The 16,670-nt window shown below is 61.0% G+C and overlaps 1 protein-coding gene across 1 annotated transcript in view; it reads right to left on the bottom strand.

Annotated features, from left to right (window-relative positions):
- The window catches only part of LOC112544696 (uncharacterized), a 53,956-nt gene extending 37,286 nt beyond the window's left edge, over nucleotides 1-16,670 (bottom strand). Inside the window, exons 1-18 of the mRNA XM_075928845.1 lie at nucleotides 16,310-16,670; nucleotides 15,890-16,150; nucleotides 15,461-15,694; nucleotides 14,665-14,802; nucleotides 14,243-14,347; nucleotides 13,340-13,390; nucleotides 10,603-10,659; nucleotides 9,900-9,986; nucleotides 9,653-9,776; nucleotides 8,253-8,383; nucleotides 8,035-8,088; nucleotides 7,150-7,242; nucleotides 6,672-6,884; nucleotides 5,993-6,061; nucleotides 5,509-5,721; nucleotides 4,835-4,903; nucleotides 4,348-4,560; nucleotides 3,676-3,744 (exon numbers count right to left, since the gene is read on the bottom strand). Coding sequence (XP_075784960.1) covers nucleotides 3,676-3,744; nucleotides 4,348-4,560; nucleotides 4,835-4,903; nucleotides 5,509-5,721; nucleotides 5,993-6,061; nucleotides 6,672-6,884; nucleotides 7,150-7,242; nucleotides 8,035-8,088; nucleotides 8,253-8,383; nucleotides 9,653-9,776; nucleotides 9,900-9,986; nucleotides 10,603-10,659; nucleotides 13,340-13,390; nucleotides 14,243-14,347; nucleotides 14,665-14,802; nucleotides 15,461-15,694; nucleotides 15,890-16,150; nucleotides 16,310-16,345 — 2,217 coding nt within the window. The 5' untranslated portion in view covers nucleotides 16,346-16,670. The remainder of the gene's footprint in view (nucleotides 1-3,675; nucleotides 3,745-4,347; nucleotides 4,561-4,834; nucleotides 4,904-5,508; nucleotides 5,722-5,992; nucleotides 6,062-6,671; nucleotides 6,885-7,149; nucleotides 7,243-8,034; nucleotides 8,089-8,252; nucleotides 8,384-9,652; nucleotides 9,777-9,899; nucleotides 9,987-10,602; nucleotides 10,660-13,339; nucleotides 13,391-14,242; nucleotides 14,348-14,664; nucleotides 14,803-15,460; nucleotides 15,695-15,889; nucleotides 16,151-16,309) is intronic.

The following is a 16,670-nucleotide window of genomic DNA, read 5'->3' as shown; positions in this document are numbered from 1 at the left end:
CCTTCCCAAGTCCCCCTACCCCCACACCTGCTCCTTCCCAAGTCCCCCTACCCCCAACACCTGCTCCTTCCCAAGTCCCCTTACCCCAACACCTGCTCCTTCCCAAGTCCCCCTACCCCCACACCTGCTCCTTCCCAAGTCCCCCTACCCCAACACCTGCTCCTTCCCAAGTCCCCCTACCCCCACACCTGCTCCTTCCCAAGTCCCCCTACCCCACACCTGCTCCTTCCCAAGTCCCCCTACCCCCAACACCTGCTCCTTCCCAAGTCCCCCTACCCCCACACCTGCTCCTTCCCAAGTCCCCCTACCCCCACACCTGCTCCTTCCCAAGTCCCCCTACCCCCAACACCTGCTCCTTCCCAAGTCCCCCTACCCCCACACCTGCTCCTTCCCAAGTCCCCCTACCCCCAACACCTGCTCCTTCCCAAGTCCCCCTACCCCCACACCTGCTCCTTCCCAAGTCCCCCTACCCCCACACCTGCTCCTTCCCAAGTCCCCCTACCCCCAACACCTGCTCCTTCCCAAGTCCCCCTACCCCCACACCTGCTCCTTTCCAAGTCCCCCTACCCCCACACCTGCTCCTTCCCAAGTCCCCCTACCCCCACACCTGCTCCTTCCCAAGTCCCCCTACCCCCAACACCTGCTCCTTCCCAAGTCCCCCTACCCCCAACACCTGCTTCTTCCCAAGTCCCCCTACCCCCACACCTGCTCCTTCCCAAGTCCCCCTACCCCCACACCTGCTCCTTCCCAAGTCCCCCTACCCCCACACCTGCTCCTTCCCAAGTCCCCCTAGCCCCACACCTGCTCCTTCCCAAGTCCCCCTACCCCACACCTGCTCCTTCCCAAGTCCCCCTACCCCCACACCTGCTCCTTCCCAAGTCCCCCTACCCCAACACCTGCTTCTTCCCAAGTCCCCCTACCCCCACACCTGCTCCTTCCCAAGTCCCCCTACCCCCACACCTGCTCCTTCCCAAGTCCCCCTACCCCCACACCTGCTCCTTCCCAAGTCCCCCTACCCCCACACCTGCTCCTTCCCAAGTCCCCCTACCCCCACACCTGCTCCTTCCCAAGTCCCCCTACCCCCACACCTGCTCCTTCCCAAGTCCCCCTACCCCCACACCTGCTCCTTCCCAAGTCCCCCTACCCCCACACCTGCTCCTTCCCAAGTCCCCTTACCCCCACACCTGCTCCTTCCCAAGTCCCCTTACCCCCACACCTGCTCCTTCCCAAGTCCCCTTACCCCCACACCTGCTCCTTCCCAAGTCCCCCTACCCCCACACCTGCTCCTTCCCAAGTCCCCCTACCCCCACACCTGCTCCTTCCCAAGTCCCCCTACCCCCACACCTGCTCCTTCCCAAGTCCCCCTACCCCCACACCTGCTCCTTCCCAAGTCCCCCTACCCCCACACCTGCTCCTTCCCAAGTCCCCTTACCCCCACACCTGCTCCTTCCCAAGTCCCCTTACCCCCACACCTGCTCCTTCCCAAGTCCCCCTAGCCCCACACCTGCTCCTTCCCAAGTCCCCTTACCCCCAACACCTGCTCCTTCCCAAGTCCCCTTACCCCCACACCTGCTCCTTCCCAAGTCCCCTTACCCCCACACCTGCTCCTTCCCAAGTCCCCCTAGCCCCACACCTGCTCCTTCCCAAGTCCCCCTACCCCCACACCTGCTCCTTCCCAAGTCCCCTTACCCCCACACCTGCTCCTTCCCAAGTCCCCCTACCCCCACACCTGCTCCTTCCCAAGTCCCCCTACCCCCACACCTGCTCCTTCCCAAGTCCCCCTACCCCCACACCTGCTCCTTCCCAAGTCCCCCTACCCCCACACCTGCCTCTACCCCTCCCCATGGCCACCGAGGGCCCTGCACAAGAGGAGGTGGGACCCCCTGAGGCAGGCACCAGCCCCATCCTGAGTCCTGCCTTCTCCCCCTTCCTCCCAGTTTCTTTCCCCGTCCCTCCCCAGTTCTATTTCCCTCCAATCAACATACCAGAGAGCTTATTGTTTCAAACCAACGTCTGATTTATTTGGTCTGCGGGGGAGGGAAGGGGAAGGGAGGGGAGGGGAGGAAAGGCCCAGAGGGGTGATGCAAAGGCCCCGGGGGAAAATTGCCCCAGCCGGCCTTGGCTGAAACGCTCCTTCAAGCCTGGCAGGGGTGCTCAGCCCCCGATGGGCCTGGAGGGCCGAGTTTGCGGCTGCTCAAAGGCCCTGGCCAACTGCTGGGCCTCTGCCCCCCACCCTGGCAGAAATGGCTCCCTCTTGCTCTGGCGCAGATGACAAGACGACATCGTCTAAACGTTCCCTGTGATGACGCGACAGCCCCACTCGCAGCCAGGTTTCGAGCGGGCAAATTCAAGCTTCGTGGGGAGAATCAGCGGGAAGGAAGTTCTGAGGGTCCAGCCTCCCCCCACTAGCGCTGCCAGATGGTTTCAGCCAAAATACCGGGCGCAGGTGACATTCCGCCCCCATCGACGTTCCGTCTTCGCTAGCAAAAACCCGACAGTTCTCTTGGCTCATTTCCATTTTCTCAAAGCGTTTCCCGAACAGAAAGCTCAAACGCCGGGCTGTGCAATTCAAAACCGGCCCCCTGGCAACCCTGCCTCACCCCACTGCGTCGTCGTTCCAGTCAGTGGGGAAATGGGGGAACCGCCCCCCAAACGATCCCTTCCCTGTCCTAAGAGGAGAAAATATGAAAAGCGAAGCAAAAAGGTAGTGGCAAAGCTAGCAATGCCGGCGGGTCACACACCGTGGGGCAGGGCCGGCTCGGGGCACATACCCCGGGGCAGGGCGATCGATCGACCAGAAATCCATCGATTCGCCCCTTGCGGACAGAGGCCCCCAGACCTGCCCTGCCCTGGGGGGTGGGTGCCGGTCGCTTTTTAAAGGGATCACCACCTGAAACGCAGCGCCCGCACCAGGGCAGTTTTCAAACCAGCCCCGATGGCCAGCGCCCGTGGCAACAGCCCGGGGTTGACGGCCACCGCAGCGCCGACGACGACCACCGCCCCCAGCACCAGCAGCCCCACGGGATTATTCCTTTGTGGGTTTTGCAAGCCCGGCTCGTGGTGCGGCGGGATCTGGGCTCGGTGCTTCTGCAGCTCCTCCTCCAGCTCCTGCAGGGCAGCCTGTCTCTGGGGGGCCTGGCCCCGCAGCATCCCCTGGCAGCGGCCCTGCAGCTCCCGGCGCTTCCCCTCCAGGCGCTGCTGCCTGTCCGCAGGCGCCGCACTCAGCCAGCTGAACAGGCCCCCGTGGCTGCGGTCCTGCGGGGAGGGGAGATCGGCCAGTAGGGACGGGCAGGAGCATTACCCAGACACAGGGGGGCGCTGCTCCCTCCCACACCCGCAGCCCCCCCACTCTGACCCTGCCCCCATCCCTGCTAGTACCCATCACTCCCACCCCGCAGCCCCCGCCACCCCAGCCCTGCCGGCGCCCCTCACTCCCACACCCGCAGCCCCCCCACTCTGACCCTGCCCCCCAGCCCTGCCAGTGCCCCTCACTCCCACCCCGCAGCCCCCGCCAGCCCAGCCCAGCCGGCGCCCCTCACTCCCACACCCGCAGCCCCCCCACTCTGACCCTGCCCCCCCAGCCCTGCCAGTGCCCCTCACTCCCACCCTGCAGCCCCCGCCAGCCCAGCCCTGCCGGCGCCCCTCACTCCTGCCCCACAGCCTCTCCGCACTCACCAGCTCCTGCACAAATTGTCCATATTCCCTCTTGGCATCTTCTATTACTTTGCTGTTTTCCTTGGTCACCTGTGGGGAAGGGGGGACAGGACGGGGGTGGGGACTGGATCATCTCTGTACCATCGGAGGTTCCCTTATCTCCTGGGAACTGCCAGGGGAGGGTGCAACCAGATGTGGGGGGGCTGTTGTGGGTCCCCCCCTGGCCTTGCGCCATTGGCCACAGGCAGGCGGAGCTGGGGGAGATGAGCTCCAGCTGTTGGACTGGGATTTTGGGGTGTTCTCCGCCCCCCTTTTTATCACACACGCAGTGGGGACGCGAGGGGAAAACTCCCCCACTTGTCCTCTTTCCCCTCGCCCTGTGCCCGGGGAAGAGAAAGTATTGGAACCAAACACGAACCCGGAGAATCAACTTTTCTCCCTCCTGGGCTGACCCCCCCGTCCCACCCTCCCCGTCACCCGGCTGTCCTGGGGCGCTGCCGCCCTCGGAATTTCAGCCGCCGTCCGTCCTCACGGGGCTCCCGCCCACCTGCCCAGCCCCCGTCGGGGGAGGCCCCGGCCCAACGCCACTGGCCACAGCCGCAGTGACACCTGCCTCCCTGCCTGTGCCCATCCCCCCCCTAGGACCCTCCCGCCCCAATGCACAGCCCAGCCCAGCCCCACGGCCTGATTTACCTGGAAACGCTGCTCGTAGGCCTGCAGGAACCGGGCCCCCTGCCTGGCCAGCTCCTCCTCCAGCTCCTGCAGGGCAGCCTGACTCTGGGGGGCCTGGCCCCACAGCTGCTCCCGGCAGCGGCCCTGCAGCTCCTGGCGCTTCCCCTCCAGGCGCCGCTGCATCTCCGCTGGCTTCAGTCTCAGGATACTGCGCGTGCTCTGGTGGCCACGGTCCTGCCGGGACAGAAGATCGGCAGCTAGGGGTGGGCAGTTGCATCACCCAGCCACAGGGGGCGCTGCCTCCCACACCTGCAGCCCCCTAAATTCAGCCCCACCGCTCCTGCAGGCCCAGCCCTGCCCCCTGCCCTGCTGGTCCCCGTCCCTCCCTCCCTGCAGCCCCTGCCAGCCCAGCCCTGCCGGTGCCATAGGATCATAAAGCTGGACGAGACCTCAGGAGTTCAAGGCAGGACCCTTCCTCACTCCCACCCCACAGCCCCTCCGCACTCACCAGCCCCTGCACAAATTGTCCATATTCCCTCTTGGCATCTTCTATTACTTTGCTGTTTTCCTCGGCCACCTGTGGGGAAGAGGGGACAGGACGGGGGTGGGGACTGGATCATCTCTGTACTGAGGGGTGTTCCCTTATCTCCTGGGAACTGCCAGGGGAGGGTGCAACCAGGAGATGTGGGGGGGCTGTTGTGGGTCCCCCCCCTGGCCTTGCGCCATTGGCCACAGGCAGGCGGAGCTGGGGGAGATGAGCTCCAGCTGTTGGACTGGGATTTTGGGGTGTTCTCCCCCCCCTTTTTATCACACACGCAGTGGGGACGCGAGGGGAAAACTCCCCCACTTGTCCTCTTTCCCCTCGCCCTGTGCCGGGGAAGAGAAAGTATTGGAACCAAACACGAACCCGGAGAATCAACTTTTCTCCCTCCTGGGCTGACCCCCCCGTCCCACCCTCCCCGTCACCCGGCTGTCCTGGGGCGCTGCCGCCCGCGGAATTTCAGCCGCCGTCCGTCCTCACGGGGCTCCCGCCCACCTGCCCAGCCCCCGTCGGGGGAGGCCCCGGCCCAACGCCACTGGCCACAGCCGCAGTGACACCTGCCTCCCTGCCTGTGCCCATCCCCCCCCTAGGACCCTCCCGCCCCAATGCACAGCCCAGCCCAGCCCCACGGCCTGATTTACCTGGAAACGCTGCTCGTAGGCCTGCAGGAACCGGGCCCCCTGCCTGGCCAGCTCCTCCTCCAGCTCCTGCAGGGCAGCCTGACTCTGGGGGGCCTGGCCCCGCAGCTCCTCCCGGCAGCGGCCCTGCAGCTCCTGGCGCTTCCCCTCCAGACGCCGCTGCATCTCCGCTGGCTTCAGTCTCAGGATACTGCGCGTGCTCTGGTGGCCACGGTCCTGCCGGGACAGATCGGCAGCTAGGGATGGGCAGTTGCATCACCCAGCCATAGGGGGCGCTGCCTCCCACACCCGCAGCCCCTTAAATTCAGCCCCACAGCTCCTGCAGGCCCAGCCCTGCCCCCTGCCCTGCTGGTCCCCGTCCCTCCCTCCCTGCAGCCCCTGCCAGCCCAGCCCTACCGGTGCCATAGGATCATAAAGCTGGACGAGACCTCAGGAGTTCAAGGCAGGACCCTTCCTCACTCCCACCCCACAGCCCCTCCGCACTCACCAGCCCCTGCACAAATTGTCCATATTCCCTCTTGGCATCTTCTATTACTTTGCTGTTTTCCTTGGTCACCTGTGGGGAAGAGGGGACAGGACGGGGGTGGGGACTGGATCATCTCTGTACCATCGGAGGTTCCCTTATCTCCTGGGAACTGCCAGGGGAGGGTGCAACCAGGAGATGTGGGGGGGCTGTTGTGGGTCCCCTCCTGGCCTTGCGCCATTGGCCACAGGCAGGCGGAGCTGGGGGAGATGAGCTGCAGCTGTTGGACTGGGATTTTGGGGTGTTCTCCCCCCCTTTTTATCACACACGCAGTGGGGACGCGAGGGGAAAACTCCCCCACTTGTCCTCTTTCCCCTCGCCCTGTGCCCGGGGAAGAGAAAGTATTGGAACCAAACACGAACCCGGAGAATCAACTTTTCTCCCTCCTGGGCTGACCCCCCCCACCCCCGCCCCACCCTCCCCGTCACCCGGCTGTCCTGGGGTGCTGCCGCCCTCGGAATTTCAGCCGCCGTCCGTCCTCACGGGGCTCCCGCCACCTGCCCAGCCCCCGTCGGGGGAGGCCCCGGCCCAACGCCACTGGCCACAGCCGCAGTGACACCTGCCTCCACGCCTGTGCCCATCCCCCCCCTAGGACCCTCCCGCCCCAATGCACAGCCCAGCCCAGCCCCACGGCCTGATTTACCTGGAAACGCTGCTCGTAGGCCTGCAGGAACCGGGCCCCCTGCCTGGCCAGCTCCTCCTCCAGCTCCTGCAGGGCAGCCTGACTCTGGGGGGCCTGGCCCCGCAGCTGCTCCCGGCAGCGGCCCTGCAGCTCCTGGCGCTTCCCCTCCAGGTGCCGCCGCATCTTCCCAGGCTCCATGCTCAGGATACTGCGCGTGCTCTGGTGGCCACGGTCCTGCCAGGACAGATCGGCCACTGGGGATGGGCAGTTGCATCACCCAGCCACAGGGGGCGCTGCCTCCCACACCTGCAGCCCCCTAAATTCAGCCCCACAGCTCCTGCAGGCCCAGCCCTGCCCCCTGCCCTGCTGGTCCCCGTCCCTCCCTCCCTGCAGCCCCTTAGAATCATAAAGCTGGACGAGACCTCAGGGGGTCCAGTCCAGCCCCCTGCCCAAGGCAGGACCCTTCCCAACTCCCACCCCACAGCCCCTCCATACTCACCAGCTCCTGCACAAATTGCTGATGTTCCCTCCTGGCAGTTTCTACGGCTTTGCTGTTTTTCTCCTCTCTCATCTGGGCCAATGACTCAGCCATCTGTGGGGGAAGCAGGGAAGGGTCCATGCCAGAATGGGGAGCCCCCACTCACCCCCTGTGATGTTTTGGGGGGGGCTGTCTGCTTTGTGACCCAGGGTCCCCCTGCGCTGGGATGGGAATTTCTCACTGACTCTCCCAAATGTGGATTCACCAGACACCCAGGCTCAGCCGCCCAGGGAGGGAGACAAAGGGAGGAGGGTGGAGACCCGCACCTGGTTGGGGGACCAGGCTGGAAGAGAGCTGCTGAGTTTCTCTTTGGTATCATGGAGGAAGCAGCCTAAGCAAGGGGCTGGGATTTAGGGGCCCAGGTTCTCCCATCTCAAGGGGGCTGAGGCATCCTAGGCCTGCCCTGGAACCAGATGACATCTGTGCTGGGCTGTGTCCTGGAGAAGCAATAAACTCCCTCTGTTCTACTGGCTGGTGGAGTCTGTTCGGGGCATTACGGGGGTGCAGGAGTCAGGGGAACCCTGATGTGCCACCACACCACCTCCCTCCATTCCTCCAGGACCCCGCCCGCTGCGGTCTCCTCCCCCACTCACCACACTCCCCCCAAGGCAGCATCAGCACCTTCTAACCCCCCCTAGCACGGCCCTACAGCCACCAGGCCTGTGGAGGGGGCTGGTTCTCTGGTTCCTTGGGGGGCTTGGATCAGGGCATTTCGGGGGATGGGGGGGAGGGTGGTGCCCCCTGCGAGCTCAGTTCAGTTCTCTCATAGTGGGAGGACTTGGGGCCGGGGCAACAGGAAAACCCAGGCTGGGCAGAGTGACATAGGGGTGGGGGACAACCCGGTACCTTCCCAGGGGAGGAGAAGTCGTAGCGTTTGGTCTTCAAGAATCGGGAGACGTCCTGTGAGGAACAGAACATGGTGCCCCGGGATCAGCGACAGCTCAGCCTCCCATTGCCCATCCCCCCAGCATGGCATCCCCGGCTGAGACCCCCCCCATTTGCCAGCAGCCCCCTTTATCCTTGTGCCAGCTGCTCCTCCCCCCCAACAGACCCCGCTTTCCCACCTTGATCCTGGGAGCCAGCTGGGCCCCGCTCAGCACCTTCCCGGCTCGGTCCGTCCGCACGTGGGTCCATGTGGCACGCGCCAGGCTGCTGACGTAGTCGCACAGGTGCTGCCGGAAGTCTGGCTCCATGTCTGCAGGGGGAAGGACCCAGGTGTCCGGGGCAGGGCACAAATGAATGGGGAATGGGTGGGTGGGGAAGAAGGGGCTGGTTTGGGCCCAGGGAAATGAGGCCCCATCTCTGGGCAGTGGCCGCTTTGCACCTTCCTCCATTGCCTGAGGAAAAGGGGACAGCGCAGGGCAGCAGGGAGGGGCCAGCTGTCTAGTGTAGGGGGAGTTTTGAAAACCTAAAAGGAGGGGCCCAGCAGCACCCCCCACGTCCCCCTTCCCTCCCCCCACAGATGGCATTGTTACCCAAAAAATTCCCACTGGAGACCACCTAGGGTTACACTAGCATGAGTTTATTAACTGAGGAAACAGCACTCCACTATTTGCACTACAAGGTTAAACTAAAAATAGAGCGGCCACCAAAGGTTTAAACTAAAAGGGAACCATCTCTCTCTGTCTCTCTCTCTCTCTCTCTCTCTCTCTCTCTCTGTCTTTCTGTCTCTCTCACACACACACGCAGCCCTTCATTCATTCACTCACATTCATTCCTGCCCTCATACACTCACATAGGCATATGGGTTGCGTTAGGAGCCAAGGCACGTAGATCCTGGAGGGCCTGGCTGCTGATCATGGCTGGGGGGGGGGGGGGGGTCTCTACATGGCTGTAGAGAGGTGCTTCTCAGGAACAGGGGGGAAAAGAGAGTTCTGTCATGTGCGTACTCTCCTTATATTGTGTCTGTACGGCCCTTGTGACTGATCCATCTGGTCACCAGGGAGCATGCTCAGACTTCCTTTTATCCAGCAAAGGAGCAGTCTGATGACTCCTCACCATGTGATCCACGTTCCCAGACTTGCAGTTACATTCTCTCTCTCTCTCTCTCTCTCTCTCTCTCTCTCCATCACTCAGAGGAGAATGCAGTGTAGAGCAAGTTACAAACAAAGTGGCTAAGAGTTACAGAGGTTACAAAGTTGCAGCTGACAGGAAGCTGCTGAATTTATAAAGCAAAGTTGCGGAGGGTTACAAAGTTTGACAAAGGTTACAACGAGTTGCAATTTAAAGCCTTAGGCCTTACAGATTAGTGTATTTCCAGAAAATGCATCCGTGTGTGAAATCAAGTAAGCTCAGAAGGAGACTTTTTTCTGCAACAGGCATGACCCACTGGGCATCCCTGTGCAGTGGGCAGTACAGCCAGTTCTAAGTCAATGTGGTGAGCCTGGCACTGGGATTTTGGGGAGGGGGGGAGCAAGGCAGGGAGATGGGGCTGGGGAGGAAGAGGGCAGAAGATGGCTCTTACCATGCGGTGTCCCTGCCCCGCTCTTGGTGAACCTGGTGCCGGGGTGGGGCAGTAGGTAGCACCGGGTGCCACTTGCCTGCAGGGCTTCCAACAGCAGGGGCTGCTCAGCAGTGGCCTCCAGATCCTGCAGGAGCCAAAGGGACATTTGCAGATGTCAGCGGGAAATCAGCCCCCCCATGGACCTGTTCAGCTCCACCCCAACCCCAGAGTCAGCTGTTGCCATGAACAGCCCGGCCCTGAACCTTACCCGGGCGATGTCTCTGAGATACTCCTGCCCCCCGGCTGCACCGCAGGGCTCCGAGAGCTGCCAGTCCCGCACCAACAGGTCCAGAGGCTGCAGGAGAGAGCACAGGGAGGGGTCACAGAGGGGCACGGTGGGGGGAGGAGGGGCAGAGCTGGTGGTTGCTTCCAGCCCCAGGTCTGGGGCTCTGTGGTGCTCTAGGAACAAAGACAATGAACAATTTGTCTGGCCGATGGGAGTGGGACCTAGAACCAGCAGGTCTGTATTCATTGAACAGCTGGGCTTTCTCAAAGGCACCTGCCTGCAGAGCCTCCTTCTACACCTGGAATCTCAAAATGTTTAGTTGTCAAGATGTAGTCCCCCCCCCCCCCACACCCTTTCCTGCCAAAGAACAGCCATTTAAGTAGAGAAGGGCCCATTGGATTGTGTTGCTGTCTGGCTGAGGCATCATGTTGCCTTTTGTCTCCGAGGAACTGGTGTGTGGCCATTTCACAGACTTCAAATATGTCTTAGTCATATCACAGAGCGGAATCTTACAATTTTACAGACAGTGCTGCCACACATATTTTACCGGAACAATAATGATCAGCAAATTATGAGTTTTCAAACGATACCTCACAAAGCTGTATTCAGTTCATCATAGTCCTGTAAAAGGGGTGAACAGAGTGGGGCAGACTGTCAGAGGGCATGATGGGAAATGAGGACGAACCTGAATTGATGGTAGATTGCAGGTTCCTCCAACCTCCTTTGCAACACGAAGAAACATCTGAGAGAAAAAGAGAGAGAAGGGTTTTTTCCCCACATTGAATAAAACACCGTCTCACAAATGACTGTAGTCCTCTTACTAAAGGGTTACGTCTAGACTGGCATGATTTTCCGGAAATGCTTTTAACGGAAAAGTTTTCCGTTAAAAGCATTTGCGGAAAAGAGCGTCTCGATTGGCAGGACGCTTTTCTGAAAAAGCGTTTTTTGTGGAAAAGCGTCCGTGGCCAATGTAGACGCGCTTTTCTGCAAAAAAGCCCCGATCGCCATTTTCGCCATCGGGGCTTTTTTGCGGGAAACAAATCTGAGCTGTCTACACTGGCCCTTTTGCATAAAAGTTTTTCGGAACGACTTTTGCCCGAACGGGAGCAGCATAGTATTTCCGCAAAAACACTGACAATCTTACATGAGATCGTCAGTGCTTTTGCGGAAATTCAAGTGGCCAGTGTAGACAGCTGGCAAGTTTTTCCGGAAAAGCGGCTGATTTTCCGGAAAAAGTGGCCAGTCTAGACACAGCCAAGGTGTGTCTGTTTATTTTCTGGGAAGATCCCGTGTGCTGCAGTCTAGCCCCAGAGACGACAATTCCCATGAGCCCTGGAGGAAACGAGGAAGGAAGTGACTTTGTTGTGGGATCCGGGTCTCTCCATGTGTGTGGAAGCAAAATGCAGGACAATGTAGCACTTTAAAGACTAACAAGATGGTTTATTAGATGATGAGCTTTCGTGGGCCAGACCCACTTCCTCAGATCAAAAATGATCTGGGGAAGTGGGTCTGAGAACCAGGGCTGCTGCACAGCTTGGACCCACATAAACACACACCACCTCCAGACAATCTCCACTACGGCTGCAGCTCTTCAAGTGCATCCGCGCAAGCAAGAGTCCGGGACTCTGAGTCCAGGGGTGTGCACACTCTGGGGTGGGATAAATATTGGCTCTGCAGATGCCAACTTTATAAGTTCCTTTTACTTCTGTGTGCTTTGTTAATTGATGTTATTCACTGTTCATTTGTTTAACCCTGTTTCTTTAAGTGGTTAAGTAAAGGTTGTTCATTCTAACACAATCTATTAGATGTACATTATGTATGATTTGTAATTGTTGTTCTGGAGTTAGATCCAGTTTATTGCTGGAATGAGTTTATTCCTGGAGGCTCCCAAGGCACACCAGCAAGTGTGCACAGAGCCAGCCAGGTGGAGGCACCAGCATTGTATGTTCTTTTGGAGCAAGGAACTACAGCAAGGGGGAAATAGGGTTTTCCCCAACTAAACATCATCTCCACTGGGGTACTCAGGATCTCCTTTTATGTTAAAACCATCGGGTGCCCAGGCACACCTGTCAGTGTGACCTGCCCCCAAATAATCGGGGGAGGAAAAAGGGGGTTACACGACTAAAGGTAACCAATCAAGATTCGTCTTGCAAAATATGCAACTGAGACAAATGCCACTGAAATAAAAGAAAATCGGAACAAAACCTGAACAATGTTCAGTGAAAACTGATCAGCAAAGAGAATAACTAGATTAAAAGAAGCGAAAAAACATCGTTTCAAACACCTATAACTCAACACCCGTCATCAGACACGAAAGTAGGAACTCAGCTCAGAAAACACAACGGTGATTGTAGAAAAGGAGCCATCAAAGGTGGAGAAAGGCAACCGAGCAAGTCAATAATTGGAGTCCGAAACGTCTTTGCAAATGAAAACGAGCATAAAACATTCTGATTTTGTTTTCCATTTTTAACAAAACCTTTTAGTTTCCATTTCTACCCACGGTCACTAAGAAATCAACCGACAATGGACGGTGAGTACTGGAAAAACAAACAGCTGCCCACAAATAGTGATTAAAAAACAACCAATACCTGGCAGCTATTAATGAATATGTCACCTATTATAGATATTAGATAAGTATTTGACTGGCTGAACTATTTGACTGACTCACAGCTCGATGGCATTTCTCTTTCTGTCTGCAACAAGATAAAGTTTCGAGGCCACATCTAATTGCACATTTCAGGGGATGCGTTCGGTGTCAGCGAGAAAAACACGACTGCTTCCGGTGGAAATTGGAAAACCAGAAAAGTCCCATTTCTGTTTAGCTCTGGGGAGGAGCACCAGCAGCCAATGAGCCAACCGCTCTGGGGGAATGGGGTAAGAGAAGTTTGTAGGTGCTGAGCTTGGAGAGTAGTGGCACCAAGCAGAGCCCCTGGCATGGGGGGAGGGCGGGAGAAGGGAGGCCCACACACAGATAGAGGTGAGGGGTGGGACATGGGGTCAGGGTGAGCGCTGGTTAGAAATAGTCCAATGGAACGAGTCTCCCACCACAAACATGTCACCTCCTGGCAACACAAGTCTGCAGGTGTTTTTTACATCACTTGGGGGGCATGGGGACCAGAACACAGAGATCCCCTCTCCTCTGGGTCCCCAACAGAGCTGGCTCCCAGCTGTGATACTCAACCGCTGAGAGCCAATGGGGTTGGGGCATCAGAGCTGCCAGGGAATGCTAACGACCTGCAAATGCAACAGTCGCTAATATCGTATTAATGCCTGACAATCCATTGCTGCTCCGGCTCCCGGCCCCCAAACCGTGGCCTGGGCCAAAGTGTCTGGAATTTCCTGCCCCCTTTCCGATCATCACACCGCCCGGATCCCTGTGTCGGCACAGCAGGGCCTGGCTGTGTATCCCGCGGCCCCCTCACCTCCAGGTAATCGGCCTCCAACCGCGTAAACGTGCTGGAAATGTTGAAGATCTAGAAAATGATTGGAAGAAGAGGTGAGTGCCCCGCCCCTTTAGCACAGCTCCCCCTGCTGGGCCCTGCCCCACTCCCTGCTGCACAGCGCCCCCTGCTGGGCCCCCGTCCCGCTCCCTGCAGCACAGCGCCCCCTGCTGGGCCCCCGCCCCGATCCCTTTGGCACAGCACCCCCTGCTGGGCCCCCGTCCCGCTCCCTTTAGCACAGCGCCCCCTGCTGGGCCCCCGCCCCGCTCCCTGCAGCACAGCGCCCCCTGCTGGGCCCTGCCCCACTCCCTGCAGCACAGCGCCCCCTGCTGGGCCCCCGCCCCGCTCCCTTTAGCACAGCGCCCCCTGCTGGGCCCCACCCCGCTCCCTGTAGTACAGCGCCCCCTGCTGGGCCCCCGCCCCGCTCCCTTTAGCACAGCGCCCCCTGCTGGGCCCCACCCCGCTCCCTGCTGCACAGCGCCCCCTGCTGGGCCCTGCCCCACTCCCTGCAGCACAGCGCCCCCTGCTGGGCCCCCGCCCCGCTCCCTTTAGCACAGCGCCCCCTGCTGGGCCCCACCCCGCTCCCTGTAGTACAGAGCCCCCTGCTGGGTCCCCACCCCGCTCCCTGCAGCACAGCGCCCCCTGCTGGGCCCTGCCCCACTCCCTGCAGCACAGCGCCCCCTGCTGGGCCCCCGTCCCGCTCCCTGCAGCACAGCGCCCCCTGCTGGGCCCCCGCCCCGCTCCCTGCAGCACAGCGCCCCCTGCTGGGCCCCCGTCCCGCTCCCTGCAGCACAGCGCCCCCTGCTGGGCCCCACCCCGCTCTTAGTAGCACAGCACCCCCCTGCTAAACCCCCACCCCCGCTCCCTGCAGCCCAGCGCCCCCACCCAGTAGGAGCTGAGCAAGATGCTGAACACGGAGAGCTTGATGCTGGTCTCCATGTCACGCTGGAGATCCAGGCAGCCCTCGGTGTCCACCAGGAACACGGCCACCTGCAGGGACAGACACACGGACACATTCACCCGTCAGCATGATGGGTCCCTGAACTGACACCAGCGTGGCCTAGGTGGGCTGGCTGCAGACAGCCTCTGGGGGAGCAGACTCAGGCTGTGAGCACCCCCCATCCTCTATTCCATCCAATCTGTGTGGGGAGACCCAGGGCTGGTATTCTCCCCCCCACCCCGCATTCACCCATTCCCCTCCCCCACTACTCCAGCACCCTCCAGCCTCCTTGCTCCCCAAAGAATCCTGCCCCCCATTCCCTCATTGTCCTTCCCTACAGCCCCATCCACCCGTCTGCCACACTCACCTTCCTCCCCTGCTCCTGGACCCACAGGGGCTGGCCCCATATCCACACCCCTTTGGTCACATTGGCTTTCCCAGTGCAGCTCTCGAATCCTCCCAGCGCCTCGTCCTCTGGCTCCATCCACGCCGTGTCCCCGGCCTCCTGTGGGGGAACCAGAGAGAGGTCACTTGGGGGCGGGGTTTGGGTCTGGGGTGCTTAGGGGGCGGGGCCTGTGGAGAAGGGGGAGGGGCCCTGGCTGAGGAGGGAGATGTCTCAGCTACAGGGGCACATTGCGGGGAGGGGGCTGGGGCACAGGAGGCGGGAGGAGGAGTCAGATGAACAGCAGCAGGAGGGCAAATCTGAGAAACAGCAGGGCAGGCTGGTCTGGGGCACAGCAGTATAAGGTGGGGCCAAGGGTTGGGGCAATCGGGGCACAGTGGGGCAGAAGGGGAGACAGGCGGGATCCTCTCCTTGGGCGGCAGCACCCGTCTCCTGGGGCCTCGCCACGGGTCTGTGAGTGGGGAGCAGCTCCCCCATGTAGCTCCAGTCACCCCCTCAAGTGCCGCTGCCCCTCCCGCCCCCCAGTGGCAGAGGCCGGTTACTGCAGCCACCTGGACTTTTAGCATCTGGTCGGCTGTGCTGAGCGGACACGGCCAGGTTTCTGTGATGACCAAAAATGGGAGCCCTGGCCACCCTGGGCCTGGGGTGAAGGGGGTGGGGCTCTGGATGAAAAGGTAGCGGAGGGCAAACCCTGGCTAGGGAGGGCGGGGTCTGTGGAATAAGGGGCGGGGCATAGCTGGGTGTCCCATCCCCCACTCACCGGGCTGCGGAGCCGGCGCAGGAGGCAGTTCAGCAGGAAGGATTTGCCCCGGCGCTGCTCCCCGATGACGGATACCAGGCAGACGGGGGCGCCCCCCACCCCACCCTGCTCCAGGCAGCGGCTCAGGGCTTCCTCGTCCAGGATCAGGCCCCCGTCCTCGTCCAGACACACCAGCTGCACTGGGCGCCCTGGCTCCAGCTCAGCCCCCGGGCCCTGCTGAGCCCCTGGCCCCTGCTGCAGGGAGAGAGCAGGGTCAGAGCTGGGACCCCACCCCAGAGCCAGCCAGTCTCCTGACCCCCAAATCAGAGCCAGCACCCCCTAGAGATGAAGGTCCTCATGTCCCATTCCCCACCCCTAGATCCAGCCCATCCCTGCCCAGGGGCCAGCAGGAGCCCGGCCCCTTTCCCCCTCTGGCCTGTCTGGTCTGACCGGCTCTATCGCGTCCTGCGGAGGCTCCGTGATTTTCTCCACCAGGGCTCTCAGCCTCGTGTCTGGGATCATCCTGTCCCTGGCGCAGGGCCGGCGGCACTCGGGACACGGGGGTGCCTGGGCCGAGACCCCGTGCCAGTGAGTGGCGAGGCAGCCCCGGCAGAAGTTGTGGCTGCACTCGATGGAGACGGGGTCCTCCAAGACGTCCAGGCAGATGGAGCAGGTGACGTCCTCCCGGAGTCGCTCCATCCCTCCTGTCTGCTGAGTGGGGAGAACCGACTGGCTGAGCAGCGGAAGGGCTCGCCTGGCGGGCGGCTGATCTCGGCCCAGCTGGGCCCCTTCCTGACAGCAGGAGGCTGGGTGGAAGGAAGAGGGAGACGGGGGAATGTTTCAGAGAACAAAGTCCGTGACTCAGTTTACCTTCCTACAGCAAGAAACCAGGTTCTCAGAAGCCATAGAGCAGGTTGGTAGATTCCCAGGCTTGGAGGGACCAGGCGGAGCAATGGCCAGAGAATGGCCCCCAGGAAATTCCTGTGTGTATGAGAGCAGGTCTCCTAGAAACGGCCCCTTGACGGAGAGTCCCCCGCGCTGCGGGGCACGTTGCTCCCAGCTTAACCTTCACTGCTGGGGTCCAGCTCCCACGTCCAGCCGCGGGGTCACCTGAGAACTTCTCTGCTCGCCTGAGGAGCCCGGGAGGAAATATTTGTTCCGTCTAGACTGAGCTGGAGTCAGCGGTGGGGCTCCGCTTTGGTAGCTAAGTCACGGGCGCCGGGCCATGTTT

The sequence above is a fragment of the Pelodiscus sinensis genome, chromosome 4 (genome assembly GCF_049634645.1).
Source record: "Pelodiscus sinensis isolate JC-2024 chromosome 4, ASM4963464v1, whole genome shotgun sequence".
NCBI lineage: Eukaryota > Metazoa > Chordata > Testudines > Trionychidae > Pelodiscus > Pelodiscus sinensis.
The sequence above is the reverse complement of the archived record's forward strand: the minus strand, read 5'-3'. Positions and strand labels throughout refer to the sequence as shown.